At 45.8% G+C, this 22,594-nt stretch overlaps 1 protein-coding gene across 1 annotated transcript in view; it reads left to right on the forward strand.

Annotated features, from left to right (window-relative positions):
• The window catches only part of LOC308401799 (alpha-2-macroglobulin), a 66,582-nt gene that overhangs the window by 37,108 nt on the left and 6,880 nt on the right, over positions 1-22,594 (forward strand). The window contains exons 23-30 of the mRNA XM_080890228.1: positions 644-727; positions 808-984; positions 1,652-1,733; positions 17,490-17,646; positions 18,281-18,355; positions 18,887-19,052; positions 21,705-21,901; positions 21,986-22,201. Coding sequence (XP_080746354.1) covers positions 644-727; positions 808-984; positions 1,652-1,733; positions 17,490-17,646; positions 18,281-18,355; positions 18,887-19,052; positions 21,705-21,901; positions 21,986-22,201 — 1,154 coding nt within the window. The remainder of the gene's footprint in view (positions 1-643; positions 728-807; positions 985-1,651; positions 1,734-17,489; positions 17,647-18,280; positions 18,356-18,886; positions 19,053-21,704; positions 21,902-21,985; positions 22,202-22,594) is intronic.

The following is a 22,594-nucleotide window of genomic DNA, read 5'->3' on the forward strand; positions in this document are numbered from 1 at the left end:
GGAGAGAGAGAGAGAGAGAGAGGCAGTCGCTCCATATATCTGTTGTTAAGCTTAACGCTGGAACGCTTCACAAACATTCAGAGATGAACTTACACACTTGCTTGCCACAGCCGCTCTATCACGTGACGCACACTGCTCCGACGTGCTACGGTTATGAGGCGAGTTACGGCGTGTCGCAAGTTTTGTGAGGTGCTTTTTTGATATTTAATGGATCGGATTACTTTTTTTTTTTTTTTTTTTATTTCTCTCCGATATCCGATCCAGTAATTTAGGTCACCGATACCGATACTTCACATCGGTCCATCTCTAGTTTTCGTTGTGTATTTTCTCCACTGGCAGCAGATCTTTAGCTAAAGTTGAAGTCGAGCAGCCGCTGTAAGATGCACTTTCCTCACTGTGATCAACTAAATGACCAACATGAGCCGTCTCGTGTAATCTGTAGTGCTGAGCTTGTCTCAAAATCAAAGCGCTGCGATGCCTTGTTGTGTTTCACATAAACAAACTGCTTGTAGCTTCATGTACATAACAGTGTTTTAACAGTAAAATCATTCTGTTTGATAAACTTTAGCCAAGAAAAGAGGTTGAGCTAATTCTTTCATTAAAGAAGCTTTTTCTTCCTTTTCTTTGTTGTTGTTGTTGCCAGATGGGGTCACGGAGAAGAATGTCTCTCTTCTTATGCCCGAGCTGTTTGTGGCTGGTTCTGCTAGAGCGACCTTTTCTGTGCTTGGTTAGTGATTCTGTTGTTTAGTGAACTTTAATTTGCCAGGTGAAACATCTCTGTAGCTTTTCCTCGGTTTGCTTGGGCAGGTGACCTGATGGGCAGGGCAGCGCAGAACTTGGACAAGCTCCTGGCCATGCCGTACGGTTGCGGGGAGCAGAACATGCTCCTGTTTGCTCCCAACATCTTCATCCTGAACTACCTGAAAAGCACTGGTCAGCTGACTCAGAATATTCTGGACAAGGCCACGCACTTCCTGGAGAGCGGTAAGCACTTGGGGCTTTCTTAGGACAAGGTTTAATGTGCGTGCTCCACCCCCACGCAGAATGATCACGATGATGGTGATCAAATTAAACCTTAAAAAATGCATCAGATGAGAACCGTAAAAATGGAAGAGTCGCTGCTATTATCTTAAAACTGTACTCCACTTTGACTTGGACTCAGCCACCGTGCTAATTCCTAAACTCTGCATATTGGCGCTGATAACGGTCATGTGTGGATTTTACCTCTGCAAAATTTGAATCAGCTGATCTTAAAGCTAGTTTTAACTGTTTATGGCAGCTGAGTAGAACGAGTGCAAAGTTAAGAGGGTGTGATCTTTAAAAACAGGGCACCAAGTCGAGCTCAGGGGCAATCCTTGCAAATCAGATCAGACCAGTCCACACAGCAAGCTGTTAAATAATAAGTCAACTTAAATGGCAATAACTGCAGATGTGTTGGTTGTGAAGCCTTGTAAGTATGCACATTTGACGGGGGGCTCCTGTAACATAGCCGGACTGTAGATATAAATTGCACTTGAAATAAACTTGGCACCAAAACTAGAGTTTTGTACGGTAAATAAATCCAAATGTACTTGATTCACATTTTCTGTGTTGTGAAAAAATAATCCTCTTTTTTTCCTTTTTATTGATTTCTTGTGTGTTGGTGCTGCAGGATATCAGAGGGAGCTCACGTACAAGCATGATGATGGTTCCTACAGTGCATTTGGGAAGGCAGACTCCTCTGGAAACACCTGGTCAGTAACGTGAATGAGAGCATGAAGATATAAGAAGTAGATGGTGATACAGCAGCTGACTCAACAACAGGCTGCTAATAGTTCATTGGGCCTTTGAATTTCAGAGTTATTCTCCTACAGTGTCGGCTGGTGAGGGGAAAAGCTGACACAGCAGAGTATTTTACATGACAATATTGTATGTTTAGTCATGCAATATTGGTTTATGAAATGCATTAAAATACTACTGCAAGAGGGCTCATCTCACCAGATTGCATGTAATTGCCAACTTGACCTCATTCAAGTCTGACAGAAGATATTTACCAAGTTCAACTTTGAGGACATAATTTACAGTGAGAAAAAAGACAATGTCACTGCAGTACTCAACATATGAAATCATGTAATGTAATGTAATATTGCATTGTGTTGAGGGCTGCAACTCTTATTTCGGTAGTCGATGATCTGCAAATTTTTCTTTGATTAGTCAACGATTATTTAAATAACTCTGATCTCTGCTGCCTTCAGCCAACAAGATTATGTATCGGAATTTCAGGAGCGGGACCACACCTCCAAACACGCTCCTTCCGGTTGTCATCCATATAGGTTCCCCCAGTTCTGCAAGCTGTTCATTCTCGTTTGCGTGCAAACAGGGTCCATTCCATCCGCTACATCCTCTTGTCTGCAGCACATCAGATGAACAACTACTCAAGCTCTGCGTTCATGGCTTTTCCTCCGGCAATCAAAGGAGTACACCGAACGTCACGGCGGCGCTTCCGAGAGACTGAATGCTGATGACCTTCTAGCAGTTTTCACTACGTCGATCCATCCAGTCATCTTATCTCCGCTAAATCCAGTTATGAAGTGACTTTGGATGCCAAACTCGCAGCTCCCCTCACGTCGCTCTGAAACAGGCCCACAGGCCGGGCGAGTTAGCCGAAAAGCTGACGGACATCAGCGCCGAACCCAGAAGCCACGCCGTACCGTACCCATGCTTCCAAACAAATCGCAGCTCCAACAGCAAAAGCTACAGTGTACTTCACTGCAAGCGCCAGGTAGCAGGGACGACTCAGTTCTGTGCTCCTTCCTCCTAACACCATTTAATGCGAGCTGGAAATATGTCGCTAGCTACGTGCTCTACTGTTTCTCCATCACCATGATGTTTTCTATCACTCCTTTCGCTAAATGCTCAAGCAAGTTGGCACTGGGATGCCCGGTTCTTCCCTATCCACCATTCGTTGATGATTCAAGATGGCGCCGAGTATGGCAGCCTTGTCGCGAGCTCCCCCAAGCAACAGCTTTTTTCTGTGTTTAATTTTACTTTTCCTTTATTTTTTCACGAGCAGCACTTGTCTCCTTGTGTACAACCGACAAACCTTACTGGACATAAAAGACGGTCTTTCTTATAACTTTCCGGAGTTCAAGTTTTGCAACACGGACGCTCCGTTTGTAGACCCCCCATTCATCTCACCTGAGACGCCTTTGTTCTCTGGCCCTGGAGGCCGCAAACGCCGACGCAGAGGGAGAAGATCTGGCGTTCTGGTTCGACTGAGACGGCGCACTAACAGACCACCGTTACCCAGTTTATTACTGGCTAATGTGCAGTCTCTGGAGAACAAGCTGTGCGAGCTTCGGGCACGGATCTCATTCCAGCGAGAGATGCGGGACTGCTGCGTGATCTGCCTCACAGAAACCTGGCTATCGGACAAGGTACCGGACTCCGCAATACAACTACCGGGGTTCTCCGTGCACCGCACGGACAGGTCACAGGATCTTACTGGGAAAAGCAGAGGCGGTGGTGTGTGTTTCATGATCAACAACAGCTGGTGTGATTATGCGAACGTGCACCCGGTCAAATCCTTCTGCTCACCGGACCTGGAGTACCTGATGATTAAGTGCCGGCCATTCTGGCTACCGAGGGAATTTACAGCAGTGATTATTACGGCTGTTTACATTCCCCCACAAGCCGACACTGGGAAATGCGTGGGACACTTATCAGGAAATGCGTGGAAGATGTCGTCCCATCCAGAACAGTTAAATCCTTCCCAAATCAAAAACCCTGGATTAACGGAGATGTTCGCGCGGCACTGGCGGCACGGAGCACCGCCTTTGCCTCCGCGAACACATCGGACTACAAACACGCACATTACCAACTCCGGAAGACGATCAAAGCAGCCAAACGTGAGTACAGGGACAGGGTGGAGCAACAGTTTGACAACCCTCGGAGGATGTGGCAGGGACTAAACACGATCACAGACTTTAGAGGGAAAACCAGCACACCGCAGACCACGGCCTCTCTGTGTGAGGATCTAAACGTATTCTACGCTAGATTCGACACAGCGAACACCATGAGACCGGACAGTGTGCGCACCGCGGATGACGTCAGTGCGCACACTGTGTCTGAGTAGGATGTGCGGAAGTGCTTCAGGAAGGTGAACGCACGCAAAGCTACTGGTCCGGACGGGATTCCCGGCCGCGTCCTCAAGTCATGCGCGGCTCAGCTGGCTGGAGTGTTCACGCACATCTTCAACCTTTCCCTCTCTCTGTCTGTAGTCCCAGCCTGCTTCAAAATGGCCACCATCGTCCCTGTACCCAAATCCTCCACCATCTCCTCATTGAACGACTGGCGACCTGTAGCCCTGACCCCCATCGTAAGCAAATGCTTCGAGAAGCTGGTCAGGGACTTCATCTGCTCTGCACTACCCGACTCACTGGACCCTCTACAGTTTGCATACCGCCACAACAGGTCCACTGATGATGCCATAGCCCTGACACTACACACTGCCCTGTCACACCTGGAGAAGAGAGACACGTATGTGAGGATGCTGTTTGTAGATTACAGCTCAGCATTCAATACCATCGTTCCCTCGAAGCTGGACAGGAAACTGCAGGATCTAGGACTGAGCAGCTCCCTCTGCAGCTGGATCCTTAGCTTCCTGTCTGACAGACGCCAGGTGGTCAGACTGGGCAGCATCACCTCATCCCCCATCACACTGAACACTGGTGCTCCACAGGGGTGTGTACTGAGCCCTCTCCTGTACTCACTCTACACCTACGACTGCACAGCCACTAACAACTCCAACATCATTGTGAAGTTTGCGGACGACACTACAGTGGTGGGTCTTATCACCAACGGTGATGAGACGGCTTACAGGGAGGAGGTCAGCGCCCTGACCCACTGGTGTCAAGACAACCATCTCACCCTCAACGTCGCAAAGACAAAGGAGTTGATAGTGGACTTCCGGAGGTGCAGAGAAGTACACACCCCCATCACCATCAACGGCGCTGCTGTGGAGAGAGTGAGCAGCTTCCGGTTCCTTGGCGTACATCTGGCTGAGGATCTTACGTGGTCAGTACACACAAACAAAACAGTGAAGAAGGCGCAGCAGCGCCTCTTCTTTCTCAGGAGACTGAAAAGATTCGGCATGAGCCCCCGCATCCTCAGGACCTTCTATCACTGTGCCATTGAGAGCATCCTCACTGGATGCATCACCACCTGGTATGGCAACAGCACCGCCTACAACTGCAAAGCTCTCCAGCGAGTAGTGCGGTGCTCTGAACGGATAATTGGAGGTGAGCTTCCCTCCCTCCAAGACATCTACAGGAAGCGGTGCCTGAGGAAAGCGGGGAGGATCATCAAGGACTCCAGTCACCCCAGCCATAAACTGTTCAGACTGCTTCCATCAGGAAGGAGGTTCTGCAGCATCCGGTCCCGTACCAGCAGACTGAGAGACAGCTTCTTCCACCAGGCCATCAGACTGCTGAACACGTCATAGACACCTCAGCTTCACTACTGGAACTTCAACATTATGCATACTGTACAGTAATGCCACTGTTTTGCACATATTCAACTCTGTATATTTTATTTTATATATTTTATTTATTGTTTACTCTATTTAATTTGTAAAATATGTGTACACACACACACACACACACACACACACACACACACACACACACACACACACACGTAGAAAAATATTTAGTATACACATCCAGAAATGCATATACTATTATATATTGTACATATATTTATTAGTTTCAGATGTAGCCATTCTTGTATTTTGCTTGTTTACATTATTGTATTTTGCACAACTCTGTTGCTTGTGAAGCTCGCACACAAGAATTTCACTCACATGTGCTGTACCAATGTACCTGCACATGTGATGTGACAATAAAAAGTGATTTGATTTGATTTGATTTGATTCGCAAACACAGCAGCAAGCTAGTTCTCCATTTCTCCGTTGCAAATGCAGCACCGAGTTGCCAGGTTCCCAGCGACTCAACCCTCCTTCACAAATTCTGCAGCTAACCTCGGCACCGGGTTGCCAGGTTCCTTCGTTCTCATACGCAAAAGCAGCAGCAAGCTTTTCGACCATCAGATTGCCAGTTTCTCAGCATAGCTTAAAAAAAAAGTACTCCATCCCTCCGTAGCAAATGCAGCATGCTTTGGCACAGAGTTGCCAGGTTCTCAGCCACTCATTCCTCCTCTGCTAAACTCTGCAGCAAATGTAGGCACCGGGTTGCCAGGCTCCCAGCCTGTCATCCCTCCTTGGCTAAACTCTGCAGCATACGTCCACTCATCCCTCCTCTGCTAAACTCTGCAGCAAGCGTCGGCACAGAGTTGCCAGGTTCCCAGCCTCTCATCCCTGCTTCGCAAAATTCTGCAGCAAACCTAGGCACCGAGTTGCCAGGTTCCTTTATCCCTCATTCGCAAAAGCAGCAGCAAGCTTTTTGACCATGGGGTTTCCAGTTTCTCCGCATCGACTAAATAAATAAATAAAATTAAAAGGCACCGGGTTGCCAGGTTTTCCTTCACCCCTTCATAGCTTCCCTGAAATGCCAGTTTCTCAGCATCTATCATGGCAAAAAGCAGCAACGAATCCTTCTAGCCCAGGATACCAAGTTCTCATCTCTCATTTGCAAAATGGCCAGTTTCTCTGCATGAGGAAAAAAAAAAGGCACTGGGTTGCCAGGTTTTCCGCAGCCGCAAACCTTCTACCAATGCGTTGGCAGTTTCCGTTCCTCCATCCATCCTTCACGAATTTCAGCAACATGCTTTCGTGGCACCAGGATGCTAGGTCCTTCCCTCATGTCCAATCGCAGCAGCAAGTTTTTCTATGAACAAGTCGCCAGTTTCCCTTTCCCGTATCCTATATTGGCAAAATGCAGCAGCATGCTTTTGGTACCGGGATGCCAGGTTCTCTTCCTCTATCCCTCCTATGCAAGTACAGTAGCACAGTAGCAAGGTTTGGCACCGGGATGCCAGATTATCTTCCTCTATCCCTCCTATGCAAGTACAGTAGCAAGCTTTGGCACCGGGATGCCAGCTTCTCTTCCTATATCCCACCTTTGCAAATGCAATAGCAAAGAGATGCCTGGTTCTTCTTTATCCCTCATTCGCAAACTCAGCAGCAAGCTTTCTAACATAGAGTTGCCAGTTTCTCTGCATTTATCAAAGCAAAGCAGCAGTGAATCCTTCTAACGCTGGGATGCCAGCTTCTCCGCATCTAGCCCTCATATGCTAAGCGGCAGATGTTCCTTTCGGCACCAAAACGCCAGTCCTGTATTCCTCATTTGCAAATGCAGAAAACGCTCTTTGCACCGAGATGCCAGGTTCCGTTCCCTAAGCAGCTTACCCTTCCATTACTGGATTGGCAGGTTCCGCCATCAATCACTTGCCAAAAAAACCCCAAAACATTCCTTTCATCAGGATGCCAGTTTCTCTGTTTCGTCCAGTCTTCCACAAGATGTAGCAGCAAACTGTTCCGGCACCGAGATGCCAGTTTCTCTGCCATCTTTCCTGCCTTCGCAAAGCACCGGCGAACCTTCATGGCACTGGGATGCCAGGTTCTGTCCTCTATCGCTCCTTTTAAGACATCCAAACTGCGACGTGCGCATAATTCTTCATGGCGTCCCTTCACGTCCCTTCATGTGCTTTTACGAGCATTATCTAGCATCCACTTTCAACACAATCATTCAAGAACCGCTCTCTAAGCTGGCTCAGGGTTTCTGACCACGTCTAAACAGCTTATCATCTCCCATGAAGTTCAGTGGACTCCCACTCTGCTCTCTGACGATTATGGGGGTCATTATTATTGAAGATGACTTATAACCTCTAATCAGTCTTTCAATTCATCAACCCTCCCCAAGCTGTTGCTGTCACTTCTGTTTATTTCAGAAATAAGTACAGTAGTTGTCACTACCTTATCTGAAGTAATTAACCAGCCAAGCACCCCTTCTCTATCTTCTACTCAAAGACAAGCTCACGCAAGGTTTGCGAACCATCAAGCCTCACCTCAAATCTCCATATCCAGCATACTTCTATGTCAGAGCTTCAGTTCAAAGTTGAGCCATGTCGCTACCTGATCGAGGGTTCCCCTCATTCATCTATTAAGATTTCCATTGTTCGCAATTACCTTTGATCTCTTCTCCTGCCATTCCTTCCACTCCATGGAATCCTCGACTACCTTACTGAGTGCTTTGCAGCTTCGCTAGCCTGCCACCAATTATTTTCCTCTTCTTTGGGTGGCGAGGTCACTCAGCGTTCACTCTCACCAAAATGTCTTGTATTAGGTAAAAAAAATCTGCCATTTGGAACAAATGAAAATTCTCCAGTTTGAAGACGGACTGTCTAAAAGCAAGTTCCTACTGTATATCTCACTGAAATGTTACTCTGTAGCTGATTGTGCCTTGTTTTAACTGTAACGAGATACTTTGACTAGAAAAAAGACAAATGTACTTGGTAAGATTTGGAGTTTTTGCAGTGTGCCACCAGCTGTATGCCAAATTGTCTGGAATTTAGACTTGAGTGTTTTAGAAAACGTAAGACAGAACCAGGAAGGGTTAAGAAAATGCGATTTGACCAAGCACATGGATATAGGGTGATGCAGAGTTGAAATGGATGCAAGAAGAAAATGTCACTGATAACCTGCAGTCCAGTTGGAGACAGTTAGTAGGAAAGCTGTTTATAATTGTAGGGACTTACAACATTAAGCCCTTAGTCTTAATGTCCTAGACACCTACCTGTCCAAATAAATGGCCTGAGAGATTAGACTAGAAATTTGAGTTTGTTAACACGGACTGGCCGGGAGAAGTATGAACTAGGGCTGGGCGATATGGCCTAAAATTCATATCTCGATATTCTTTAGCTGGATGGCGATATACAATATATCTCGATATTTTTGTTAAGCCATAAAGTAAGAACAAAAAGAGAGTTCTTAGTCAAAGCTGTGTCCCAGATGTCACACAGGCACTTTTATTAATATACAGCGTAGATGTACATGAAAAAATTACTCAAAAATAAATTGAGCATTTATTAAATAATAATTCTCCATAAATAAAATAAAACAATGTTGTTTTTGTGCATAACAAAAAAGCTCACCACTGTGCAGTCAAAATTTAAACTAACAGACGCTGAGCATAATAACAAAGACAGATTTCACAGCTGCTCTGTTCACAACTTCTACTGCGTGACTGACAGCCTAGAGTTTGAAATCCGCTTCGTAACCGTGACTCTGAACAGGTGCCATTTGTGGTCCTTTTTTTTTTTTTTTTTTTTTTTTTTTTGGCCTGTCCCGTTTGGCTCTTTTGCCATCAGAATTGTTGTCTAAAGGCAAAGAAAGATGCCCAACGGATTTACTTTACCAAATTGACCATCCCAGCCTTGCCGTAATGGTCCATTTGATTCACCTTTTATTGTTTATTTTATTTTCACTTACTGAATACGGGACAGACTTGACTGGGGGAAAGAAGGGGAGAAAGAAAGAGGGAAAGAGAAACAGCTGAGAAGAGGGACGGGGGAGAAGGTCAAAAACCAAAAACCAACAGAACGGGCAGGAAAAGAAAAAAAAGAAGAAAAGAAAAAAAATGCATCTATCGATCACCTGGATCACCTGCTGAGAAAGAAAAAAAGAAAACAAGCAGAAGAGAACAAGAGTAATAGAATAAACAACATCACAATGATATATGGGAATATGACAGTAAATACTAAATGTTAAACATTATTGTGCAGCACATAAGATCAACAGAACACAGTGTGCTTTGAGGTAGGAGCCAAAAAGGGTGTAGTTTGTGGGTGTGATCACCCGTGTGTACACCTGTGAGCATGGACGCGCTTCTTTTTTTTTTTTTTAAAAGGTTCCTTCATGTAATGATCTGCTAGAGGGTGTGGGGGGGCCACAGCCCCGTCCTCCAGGGCATGAAGCAGGTGTGGAGGAGATCAAAACTCCAGACATCCAGAGGCCCCCAGAACACAAGAGACCAAGGAAGACCAACAGAGGGGCAGCCGCGCCACTGTCCCAGAAAGAGCTGAGGAGAGTCCCAGATGAGGGCTCACTCAGCAGCCACGGAGCAGAAGCCAGGGGGAGTTGCAGTGACGCGCCCGTGAGCTCCGCCGGCAGCCAGCCGTGCCTGAGTGACCGAGCCCCAGGCCGAGAGGCCGGGGGCACCCCACCTCCGAAGTGGCCCGAGCGAGCCCCAGTGAGCCGGTGTGTACCTGGACGCCCATCCCCGGACACAAAGAACCACCAACGCACCGATGTCTGAGGGAGTCCGCCACTGGCAGGGGAAGTGGTGGTCGGGGGAGATAGGCCTCCATACCTTGGAGGGCCTGAGATGTCCCCAGAGAGGTGGCACCTGACACCCAACCTGACATATAGACACAGACATACAGGCACACACAGATACAAACATCCATTCCCACCCTCATGCTCTCATATGCACTTACTCCACACTCACCCAACGTGGAGACAGACATAAAGAGACGTTGTACACACGATCACACTCCCCAAGCGTACTCTAAGCCCCGGGTCTAGGTACCCTTGCCCCTGGAGGGGGGAACTGCACCCAGACCCAGGTGGTGTTACCCTTTTCCCTGCGGTGGGGGGAGGCAGACCGCCCCGACTCCGCAGCAGCAGGGAGGCCCCACACTCCAGACCGCAGTCGGACGGCCAACTCCTCCTCCTAGCCCCCCCGCTCCAGCAGGTCGCAGAGAATGGGGGTGAGAAAAGACTCCAAACCTCCCTCCACCCGCTCATTGTAGTGTTGATGCATGTGTGTTCTAAGGTGCATTTAAAACCCAGGAGGGCATGGAGCTACCTGCCAGAGAGCAGCAGGTAAGCGCATAGCCCCTCCTGCTGGCCCTCAATGTCTACGTGTATTTAACCTTGAGAGGTGGGCAACGACGCCAGGGGTGGGGTGTACACCCTGATGGTACTTTGGATTCCGTGTATCGTGCCCACCCCCAAGATCCTATATGTATGTGTAATGAGAGTGTGAGTAATGTGAATGTCTAAGTTGTGGTCCTTATACACACACAGTACGGTAATATTACGTTGAAGCATAGTATGCATTACTCTGCAGGGCTCCTGACTACGGTAGCCGTAATGCTCCGACAATCCATCAAGCGGTGCAGCTTCATAGCTTACCAAAGCATTTTTGACAGATTGCTGAGCGCCGTGTACCACATAAAATCGGTTCACGGTCAGTAAACACAACCAGAACTCATAGATAAGGCACACAGTCGATTTTTGAGAAAATGAAAGGATTTTAGTGCAAGGTTATAGTCCGAAAAATATGGTATACGAGTTTTGTAAGGTAGTTTGTTTCGAGGCAGGAGGCTGGAGACTTCGCAGTCTGGGATGCAGCACACAGTTTCACACACTCTTCATTTTGCTGTTGTAAATGGTGAAAATGCAAGTAATGCTAGCTGCATGGCATCAACATGTTAACGAGGTAACTGCTAATGCTAACCGCAATGCTAACGCGTTGACGCCGTGCAGCCCCACGCATGGGGCGATCCGCGGTAACTCATTAACGGAGATTTGTCGCGTTAATACAGTTATGCCATTAACGTCATTTTAACGAGAGTAACGCTGCAGCACTAAAATAGTAATCTCTACCGAGCAGCTCCTCTTTGATAGCTGCCGTGTCCGTCCTGTCGTTGCCTGCAGGTGAAGCGATGGGGGAGGGGGAGTTGTGTTCAGTGAAGGAGAGGCGAGACAGAGTAACGCAGCGTAGAGACAAAAGTGGACGAAAGAGAGGCAAACTTGTGGTTCCACAAGTATAGTAGACTATATCGATATAAACAATATTGTCACATCTCTTATCTCGTATAAAAATATATCGATATATTTAAAAACTCGATATATCGCCCAGTCCTAGTATGAACAGATCAGAAGCATATGGAGCCTGGATTTGGTGTTAAGTGGAGAAAATTCCAGCAAAAATTAGATGACTGCTATGTAGCATTAGAAAAGAGATGAATCATGGCTGTGTGTTCAGGGTAAGCTAAAGGGAATGGCACCAAGAGACAGTTGAAATCGGATTATTACCTTGCCGATATTTTGTTTCTTGTGCACACATTAAATACACATAGAAGGCCAGGGAAGGAGGAATTTGGGTGCCGTTGCTGAAGCTCTCACCCAAACTTGCCAACGGGAGTTGGAGTTGAGTTTTGCAGATGTGAAAACGGAAACAAGCTCTGGAAATTGTCTAATTGCGCAGTGCTGAGGCTAGAGCTCGTTTGGCATTGGTGAAGCGAGAACTGCTGGTTGGTAGAAGCCGGGCGTAATGTGGGATCAGTGAATTCTGCTTTTATACGAGTATTTCCAGGACGGCGAGGATGACGGAATCAGATTATGCTGCGGACAATCGAAATAATTGAAAGCAAGCAACGACATGAACGTGACAAGACGTGGACGAGATTGGACAAAGGCATCTGCAAAGGAGAAGGATGTAGAATGAGAGAGATTTAAAGTAAGCGGCATTAATGCTGATTGTCCTGGAAAAGGTGATTGGACGAGACCAGTAATGACACAAACAGCTTGTCAGTGCGGGAAAGTGGGAGTGAGAAAGCTGAGATTTAGCCGGCAGCACCTGGGAGATGTCAGACCAAAGGTCTTTCTTATTGAACTTGCATATAAACTCTCTCAGTATGTGACAAAATTCTGATGTCAGTGAGTCTTATAGTTTACAGTCGATGTCATCGATCGTGTAGACTAATCTTCGCAGCGCTCGTCGTGGGCTGTCTGGTGTTTGTTTCGCTGCCTTTGTGAGGACACGGAGCAAACTGCCTCATCATAACCATTTAACCTTAAAACTCAGTCCTAATGCTGGAACCAATGAGAGCAAGCCAAAAGGCTCTTCTACAAAACATGATCACAGATGTGCACGATAGTTAGTTTATTTTTATCTAATCATAATTGTTCTTTTTGTTTTCTGGTTTCCTGTGATCGATGACGTCAGTCGCTCGCTCGTGTTTGGATGAGCTGATATCCATCATTTGTCCAAAGTTTGGTGAACACACGCAGCAACTTTTCAAAGCACCAAACGCTTTATTTGTATTATTTAATTTATATATAAACTCTCCAAACTGAATCTCCAAACGGTGATTCAGTTCATCTGGACGAAGCGTTTTGTGGGAGAAACGTTTCGTCATCATCAGGTGACTTCTTCAGTCTCAGCTGACTGCAGGCTTCAGTCTTATAAACAGCACATTGATTTACTTACCTGGATGATTGAGCATCAAGACATAACAAACTGAAGTAAAACTGTTGTGTAAATATTTTGTAAACAGTTCTAATCTCAGCCTCTGTCTCAACTGTGTTTACTTTGCATCTGCACGGCAACAACATTGTGATGACCTATAAATACTGACATAACAAAGAAGACATTGGTGCTGCGGTTGCATCAGCACTTATAGAAGCATTCAAACATTTATCCAGAGCTTTGCTGTTGAACTGAATATTTTCAGCTCAATTCGAACACTTGATGTGACGAGAACACAAAGCACACGCAGTGGGAGGTAGACGTGTGCACGCACACACACGTGCGCTGCATGTCCTCTCTGGTGTTTGGCACCAGCAAGCGTCCTAATAATTTACTTTATGAGGAACCTGCCAGAAAATATTAATATTTTCATTTAATGGGCTTAAAGCACAGTGCCTCAGGGGATTTAACAAATCTACTGCTGTTTTGAAAGGGTGCTGGGCAGTTTGGCACTTGGTGTGTGTGTGTGTGGGTGTGTTTTTGAGAAACTAGGCCTCTCAAGTGTTCAGTTACATTAGAATTTCAGAAGAAAACTGGATGAAAATTGTCCAAATCACTTAAAATAACAACAGTTTCTGTGAATGCGTTGATGTAAAACCTTCACCCAAGCGTCGACGCTGCAGTCCTCCACATGTTTATATGAACAAACAGCACCATGTGAAAGGAGTTTCCTATGGAGACAAAGTCACACAGAATTATCACCGCATCCTGCACCTCCCTCAGTGTGACAGCTTTTAAGCCTCTTACCTCCTGGTTTGTTTTTGGTTCTGTGGCTTTCAGACTCGTCTCATCAGCTCTGCTGTCACACAGAGCAGAAAGCTTCACTATAAACACTCTGATAAACCTGCTGTAGCCACCTGCAGACATGTTGAGACCAGCACATCTGTATACAGGAACATGACCAAATGACTCGTGTGTGGGATGTGTCCTGCTGTGAAATGGACGTAGCCACCACAGAGACGCCCAACAGTTGGCAAAGTCTTGACCTTTGCGTTCTCTCTGCGGCCGGTCCTACCATTTTATTTTCAGCCGTAAAACACTGATAGGGTATTGTTGTCACCCCTGCTACAGACGTACTACCAATCTTAGACAAGTTTGAATCCCAGTGACCTCGACATCAAGGTCAGAGGTAAAGTTCCTGAAGTTCTTGGGAATGCAGCGATTCATACCATGGCTGTATCAAACTGGGAGGCTGACAGGTAGCACTGGGGGCCACCAGTATGTCTGTCATACATGCACACACGTTCTGACTGGACTGCACAAGGTGTGCCCTATAAAGCATGCCTTGCTTTAATTGTCTCTCTGGTCACCAATGGGGACCATTACTCAAAAAACAAACATCAGACTGTTTTCACTTTATTTAACAATAAAGATATCAGGAAGGCTCCCCTGAGCTCACAGATCCTTCTCTCATGGACTTTGGCACAGTGAGACTTCCTTTGTGCATCTCCTGCTAGTTTACCCATCCTACACCATCACCCCCAGCACTGGTGAATGGCAGTTTCTCCCATTCAGCTTTGCAGAGCCAGAACCACCAGGCTAGATGGGGAGTGTCTGTGCACAGTCATCGTCAGATCTCTACGGAGATGCTGAATCGGGTTCAAGTCTGGGCTCTGGCTGGGCCAGAACATTCACAGTGGTCCCTTTGGTATTTGCACTGTGTGCTCAGGGTCTGTTCTGCTGGAAGATGAAACTGAAGGTCCAGAGCGCTATGGAGCAGGTTATCATCGAGGATGTCTCCGTACGTGTTCATCTTTAAATAAATAAAGACTGTAACCTGACAGAATGTGGAACAAATGAAGGTCTGTTGATGTTTCTGGATGCAGGGCTCTAGACTAACTTTTTGCCATGGGCGTACCGGTACAAAAGTTAGGCGCACACAAATTTTCTAATAATTGATATAATATAATGTGTTTTTCTGGATACACTGTGCTTTTTCAGCATGCAAAGATTGATGACACCGTGTCAGAGCACTGGCTATGAATTTCAGAAGGATCAGGCCTTAACAGAAAAGTTAGCAATAGTTCTTTTCCTATTACAGCTACATCCACTTCTGTCGTGCCTAGGCTGCTCACTAGGGCTGGGTATCATCACTGATTTCTAAAATCCATTCGATTCTGGTTTTCAAAGTCCCGATTCGATTCAACTTAGCCTCAGACAGTCAGAAATATTATAATTCTGATCATTTATCAGCACTGACTTCATCAGAATTGTGAACATCACAGCAGATGCCTTTGTGTGAAAGTAACTGAGAATAAAACAGAAAAACATGAAGGAGATTTTCCTGGTCTGGCTTTTTATAGCAGAAAACCTTAAAAATATTCTACAATGTTCTGCATATAAAGTTTAAATTTCTTCAGTATTGAACAACAGAGAAAATAGGCTTTCTTGTCCGAGGTCATTTAAGTGAAAAAGAAAAAGACAGCAGCCACAGCGCTGTAAACAGCGGTAGACTGGTGGGTAATAAGCCAATGAATAATACAGAAAACAGAGATTGGAGACGGAAACTGTTCTTGAAGTACAGAGAGAGAGAGAGAGAGAGAGCTGTGCATGAAGTGTGATTTTAATAGTCGTGGAAGCAAAACAGCAAAATTCATGACGACATTGATCAAATGTGAAGCGCAGTTTGCTGCTTCTTTTGCTGCTGGCTCGGTGAATTTTGGCTGGAGAGACAAAACCTGCAGCTCAGAATCAGCGCAAAAAGACGTAATCACAGCGCGGACCGGACGCATCAGGATCGCTGAGCTCCGACAGCGTGTCCGTCTGCGGGCCGTCGGGCGAGAAAGCCGAGAAAGACAAAGCTGATTCTGATGCGTCGGGTCTGTGTTTACGTCTTTGTGTGGAGTCCGTTGTTACGAGTTCAAATATTGGGGATGGAGACAAGAGAAAAAACCACAATAACAACACTGGTCCGGCCGGGTTAAGTCAAACGATGATTTTAATAGTCACACGCGTGGGAGATGGACACTGTATGCAGACAGCCTCAGATCTCAAAATGGTGGAGCATTAATCAAACTCTTATAGCCTCTGGTGCCCCCACCTTATCATAAAAGCCTAAACATTCACATGCTTTCTCTCACACGGCGCCTAAGCTACGACCTTGGCTCCCCGTTTGTCTGCTCCTGCTGAGATGGGGCAGAAAACTCCAGCATGTTCTCTTCTAATCAGACAAATAAGGCGATGAATCAGTTGAACTAATGCAATAGTTATCCGCTTCTTCTAATTCAGGAGAATAATGCAAACTAAAACTACATAATAATTCACAATCTTTAACTAGGGGTATAACATGGCATAAAATAATATTACAATTTAACACCGTGTACCTGCTCTCATCTGCTGTTTGGTTGTTGTTGAAATGGTTTTGTGAGCTTTAATCTGAGAATCTGGCGTTTCTGGCAAAACACAGTTATGTTTAAAAGTCGATTCAGGATTTAATGAATCGATATCGCTTTATTCAAGCTACTCACCTCCCACTTCCACCTGCACTTTCAACTGGACTACGGCCAATCAGAGAGGTCCCGCCCCTGACTATCTGATTGGTTTAGTGTGTCTGTTGTTGACCACAGGGAAGGTTGCAGGGGGTTTTTTTTGTTTGTTTTTTGCTACCCGAACAGTTGGTCGCACAGGTGCAACCAAATTTTTTTTTTTTTAGTCGCACCACTGAAAAATTTGGTCGTATTTGCGACCAAATTGGTCGCACTCTAGAGCCCTGGGATGCATTGTGTACTTTAACAACAGATGTAGGTTTTAAGTGACTGTCTTAGGACCAGGGAGCTCCAAACATCTTTATATGCAGTCTGTGTTGGCAGCTAGAGCATGAAATGGTTAAAGAGCTGGGTATGTTTCTGAGGATCTGTAGCAGCTAAAGGAGTGGAGAGCGAGTGTTAATCTGACAGCAACACAGCTCCCGTGGCCTCCCTGTGGTGTTGGTAACTGTTTGACACTGAAAGTCAGAAATGTATATCTCAGCGTTTTCAGCTTGATGGACTTTCATCGTGGTCTAGTGGTCAGAGTAATTAAACAGTTAGCCTTTTGGGCTCCTGAAAATACAGCACTCGTATACACGATGAATTCTGCTGTATCACCAATGAGCTCAGAGGGATGATTGCTGCAGACGGGGCTGTGAGTCCTGTGAAGCTGTTATGTAATTGGAACTGGAACTGGGGTCGTGTTGGGGTTACTAATACGAATCGACGATTAGATTGGTTTTCTAAAGTGTGCGTGTCTTTCTAGGCTGACCTCCTTCGTGATGAAGTCCTTTGGTGGTGCACGGCCGTACATCTACGTGCAGCCCGAGCACATTACAGAAGCCTGGAGGTGGCTGTCTAAACACCAGCGGCCTGATGGCTGCATCAGATCAGTTGGAAAGCTCTTTCACAATGGCATGAAGGTAACAATCACTCTCTTTAAATGGAGCTTTCTTATCAGCAGCTGTTGGTGCTTTAAGTGTTCAGCTTTGGATAAATCTCTCCTGCAAGATAAAAGCACAAAATGAACTCTGTATTAGAAGTGATTTACATAGAAGTTTCAGAGGAGATGGCCTATAGCCTGCAGGCTACACGCGCACACACACGCACAGGAAATATCCTAAACTATCCAATGACTTTCCAGCTTCTCCTAAAGCACCACAGGCCTCATCAGCTGCATGTTTCAGGAGCCTAGCTTTGGTCTGCCTCTGATTTTTGGTGCACAGCAGACACATTTCAGTGTCTTCTGCACAGCAGTAGCAACGTTAGAAAAAACAGTTCCAGTCTGGGCGTTTGGCACTGGTGGAAAACCAAAAGTTGAATCCTGTGACTGTAACAGCAGGTTACACAGCCCCTGCTGAGTGTTCGAGCTCTCGTGTCACTGGACATGCATGCGCTGCCTCGTGGAGCATCACACCGTTTAAAGGAGCCTCATTTTTGTTTTCTCCGTCACATTTCTGTGGATGATCACATTAAACAGTGTGGTGATAGAGACACATTACAAAAGAATGCTCTGTGGTTGTTTTGTGAGCATACGGTGTTGTCATGTTTCCACAGGGAGGAGTGAGTGACGACGTGTCCCTGACTGCCTACATCACTGCTGCCATGCTGGAGCTTGACGCCAATGTTACAGTAAGTCTCACTTCACTTTTGAAAATCAGGACATTTACCGATTTAAAACAGTTGCTGTAACACGACGGTTTCTCAGCAATACTAATCAGGTGAAACTGGTCGTGTGCATTTCTGTCGACCATCGTAGCTTTAGGTGTAGATGCTAGCGTTAGTGTCTCAGTGTCACATTCAGCCACTGTCATACCGTTCTACATCATGAGATGGTTTATCTTGTATACAGATTAAACCTGAAATTACACTTTTTAAGCTGCTGTATCTGCCCTACAGTTCCTGATTGTCTGCAAGCTGCTTTGCAGCCCAGTTTTAATTCAATTCAATTTTATTTATATAGCACCAAATCACAACAAAAGTCGCCTCCTCTTCATCCTGTTTCTGTCACATCTGCTCTCTGTGCCGTACGCTGTGTGGAAGAGCAGAGCTAGCAAATGAATGAAAGCTACACGACAGCGGTCCTGAATAACACGCGTGATTTTACTCTGAGCACTTCCTGCAGTCTGTCCCATACGTGTGCTCATGTCTGCCGTGTGACAGGATCCCGTGGTACACAACAGCCTGACCTGTCTGAAGGCTGCAGCGGCTGGCCAGCTCGATAACCTGTACACCACTGCCCTGCTGTCCTACACCTTCACTCTGGCTGGAGACGAGGAGATGAGGAGCAAACTCATCACCCTTCTTCATGAGAAATCGAACACACACGGTGAGGCTGACACTGATCCAACTCTATGATGCAATAAACTTCCTCCCTCTGAGGAAGAACGAGTCTTTGCTTCCTTAACTCAGTAAATGGATCTTTTTGGCTGAAACAAAGAGAGAACGCAGCGTCATCGTCATCTCCCTCGACTTCAGTTAAGTCTAAAACTTGGAAATCATTGTTTGATCCTCGCTTACAAAGAAGTCTTTCATTTTTAAATGTCTGTCTGATGGTTTAATTTTAATGGAGAGAGAAAGAATGTCAACCAAATATCCAGAAAAACACATTACTTACAAGTTATAAATTAAATTGCTGTTATGGAGGGAAATAAGTATTGGATCCACAAGTAAAACATGACTTCGTGCTCGGTGGAGAAAGCCTTGTTGGCGAGCACGGTGGTAAGACGTCATGGGGTTTGCACACATCTCAGGACGGATCGTAGTCCACTCCTCTTTACAGGAATCCTTCAGGTGTCTCGGCTGCTGTTTGCTCAGCTTCATCTCCCTCCACAGATTTTCTACAGGACTGAGATCTGGACACTGGCTCCATCTTTAGCCTCTCCTTTGTTACCTTGGTGACATGTTTTGGGTCACTGACGTGCTGCAAGACTCGTCCACAACCCGTCTTCAGTGTTCTGGCTAAAGGAAGGAGTCGGTCCCTCAGTGTGATGAAGCCATGCTGTGGCCTTATAGCATCTTCTCCCAGGCCTGAATTATTTAGATGTTCATTGGCAAACTTAAGTCAGGCTCTGCAAGATTTCATGTCACCATGACATGGTTCTACCAGTGCTGACCTGTGGTCCTAACTGCCTTCAGATCATTGAAAACCCTCCTTCCTCATCCTCGCTCCATGAGGCCAGATGGAGCTCCAGACTGAGGGTGATTGATGGTCGTTTTACATTTTGTATATTTCTGAATAATCGCACCAGTTGACCGTGGCTGATGGTCTGGTAGCTCGTACAGCTTTGTGCAGGTCTGTCCTTGAAGTACTTTAACAGCTCTTTGGTCTTTTTCTGGATTTGTGGTTGATATTCTGACTCTGAATTAAAATGAACTGTCTCCATTTTTATGGTGTTATTTCTTTGTAAGTGTGAAAGCTTAAAAATTGAGCAGGGCATCGTATAATTGTTTGCCTGATAGAAGTGTTTGTGTCGTGTGCTGTGCGTGCTCTCACAGTGCTGCAATAACTGTTGTGAGCATCTGAAGACAGGCTTGTTGAGACAGACAGTAGGAATTAGCCTCTCAGTCGAAACAAGCTACCTTGGGTTAGTCTGCAGTTAGAAAATACTAGAGCTGCCACAAACGATTATTTTGATAGTCGACTAGTCACCGATTATTTTTGCGATTAGTCGACTAGTCAGATCATCATCCATTGGACGTAAAACGTACAGTTTATTGCACCAGCAGCATCTGCTCTTATATAACTATCATTAGCTTACAGCATTAAGTGTTTAAGGTCTGTGCTAACTAAAAATAAAGACAAGATGATAGTTTATTAAATTTTAATGAACTCTGCAGATTGTTTCGGTGAAGTTTAATAAACTCCTTGCTATCTAAAATATAACAGGACACTGGAGTAAACTCTGGAGCATCTCACACTTCTGATAATCAGCTGTCTGCTTGACATTTATTCAGCTGTGTAAAAACTATAAATTTAATCTCAGACAAACCGATTTACTCAGGAACAAATAAAATACTGAAAAAAGCCAAACAATAACATGTTTAAGTTCTCTAAGTGACTCATATATCATGTTTAACCTGAGTAGCGAAAGACGGCGGTGGGTTTGAAAACGATTTGCTGGGAGTCCGGTGTTCTCACGGCGCTAGTGACCTTGCCCCCGGCTAGCTATCGAGCTAGCGGGTAACAGACGTCTCCGAAAACGTCGGAGCGCTTTTGAAAATATGCGGTGTCCTGATAAACTGAGCAGATATTTGAGGTTTACACAGCTACATTCTCCATGAAAATATGTTAAACGTTTATTTTGTGACCCAGAAAGAATAATAAGAGTAACATTAAAACTAACTAGCTGCCGCCATTGTTGGAAACTGAGCTGGGCCGCGCTATGAATTCTGGGACACAGCTTCTTCTTCTGTGGTGTTTAACGGCAGCTGGCATCCTTGTACATGCAGTGCTGCCATCTTCTGTTTCAGTCCGTTATTACACTCTTAAATCCTGCTACTTATTCCTGCGTCTTTTGGGATCTTACAAAGCTTCAAACGACGCGTCGACTATTAAATCAGTCGTGATGATTTTGATAGTCGACATAATCGTCATAAGTCGTGGCAGCCCTAGAAAATACTAACACCTCCAACCTTGTATTAGAAAGGAAAGGCTGTGTTTCTTGAGACATAGTGTGACTGAGCTTTTGTAGATACATTTAGGTGTCATCTGCATAATCGTGAAAGTCTTAAATAGGAGCAGGAACTTGCAGAAACCAGCTTCACCCTAACAGGTTCCTCTTTGGTTCATTGTCACATCTAATCAGACTTTACAAATGTCCGATCCAAAACGAATGCACCGTGGGGTTAGGTTCATTGGTGATGAGTGCCAATGTGGTCGTCTGTTTGTGTGTGTGAGCCGTGTGACAGATGGCGTGCGTACACTGGGATATCTGCAGACGTGTCCTTTATTTGGTCCTTTATTTGTCCTGGCTGGCAGGAGGCACCCGTCACTGGAAGAGAGCAGGGGCTTCTGGGAAAGGCCTGGACTCTCTGGAGGTGGAGATGACCTCCTACGTGCTGCTGGCTCTGCTGTCCGGTCCCTCCATGCCAGGCTTTGACTTGGAGTACTCTTCTGCCATTGTGCGCTGGCTCACTCAGCAGCAGAACCCCTTTGGCGGTTTCTCTTCCACACAGGTCAGTTAGACCACGTTTAACCTTAAAGGAGGGTGAACTCTGAACCTGTGCTAACAACATTTCTAATCCGTCTGTGGCCCCCAGGACACAGTAGTGGCCCTTCAAGCGTTGGCGAAGTATGGTGCTGCCACCTACAGTTCAGAGGTGGGCACTACAGTGACACTGACCTCTTTAGGAGGCTTGAACAAAGAGTTCACCGTGAATCAGGACAACAGGCTGCTGTACCAGGAGAAGAAGCTGAGCGAGGTCCCAGGAGAGTACACGATCAGAGCCGAGGGACAGAACTGCGTACTGACACAGGTACCACACAGATACGTGTGCAGCACACCAAGTACAGAAGTATTTAGTTTTTTAAACAGAGACAAGCAGCTGGAACCATTGTGACAGCTTCCAGCTAAACACACTGTTCATGGTGCTGGCATGACCTGGCATGACCTGGCATGACCTGGCATGACGGCAGACGAATGACTCCAAGCGTTCCTTCTGAGTGTTGTAGTGTGGACAAAGTCTCTGAAACTTTCCTGGTTACAACAGTACATAAGATAACCTACAGCTCTGGAGTATATGTGAAAGCAGGCCTTTGTTAGTGTGTGTTGCACCTGAACAATGTACTCGTACATGTTCAGTGTTCCCAAACGTAAAGCAGGAGGAGCCCAGTATGAACTGGTACATGTCCACTGAGCTCAAATTGGA

The sequence above is a fragment of the Rhamphochromis sp. 'chilingali' genome (assembly GCF_963969265.1).
Source record: "Rhamphochromis sp. 'chilingali' genome assembly, chromosome: 8".
NCBI lineage: Eukaryota > Metazoa > Chordata > Actinopteri > Cichliformes > Cichlidae > Rhamphochromis > Rhamphochromis sp. 'chilingali'.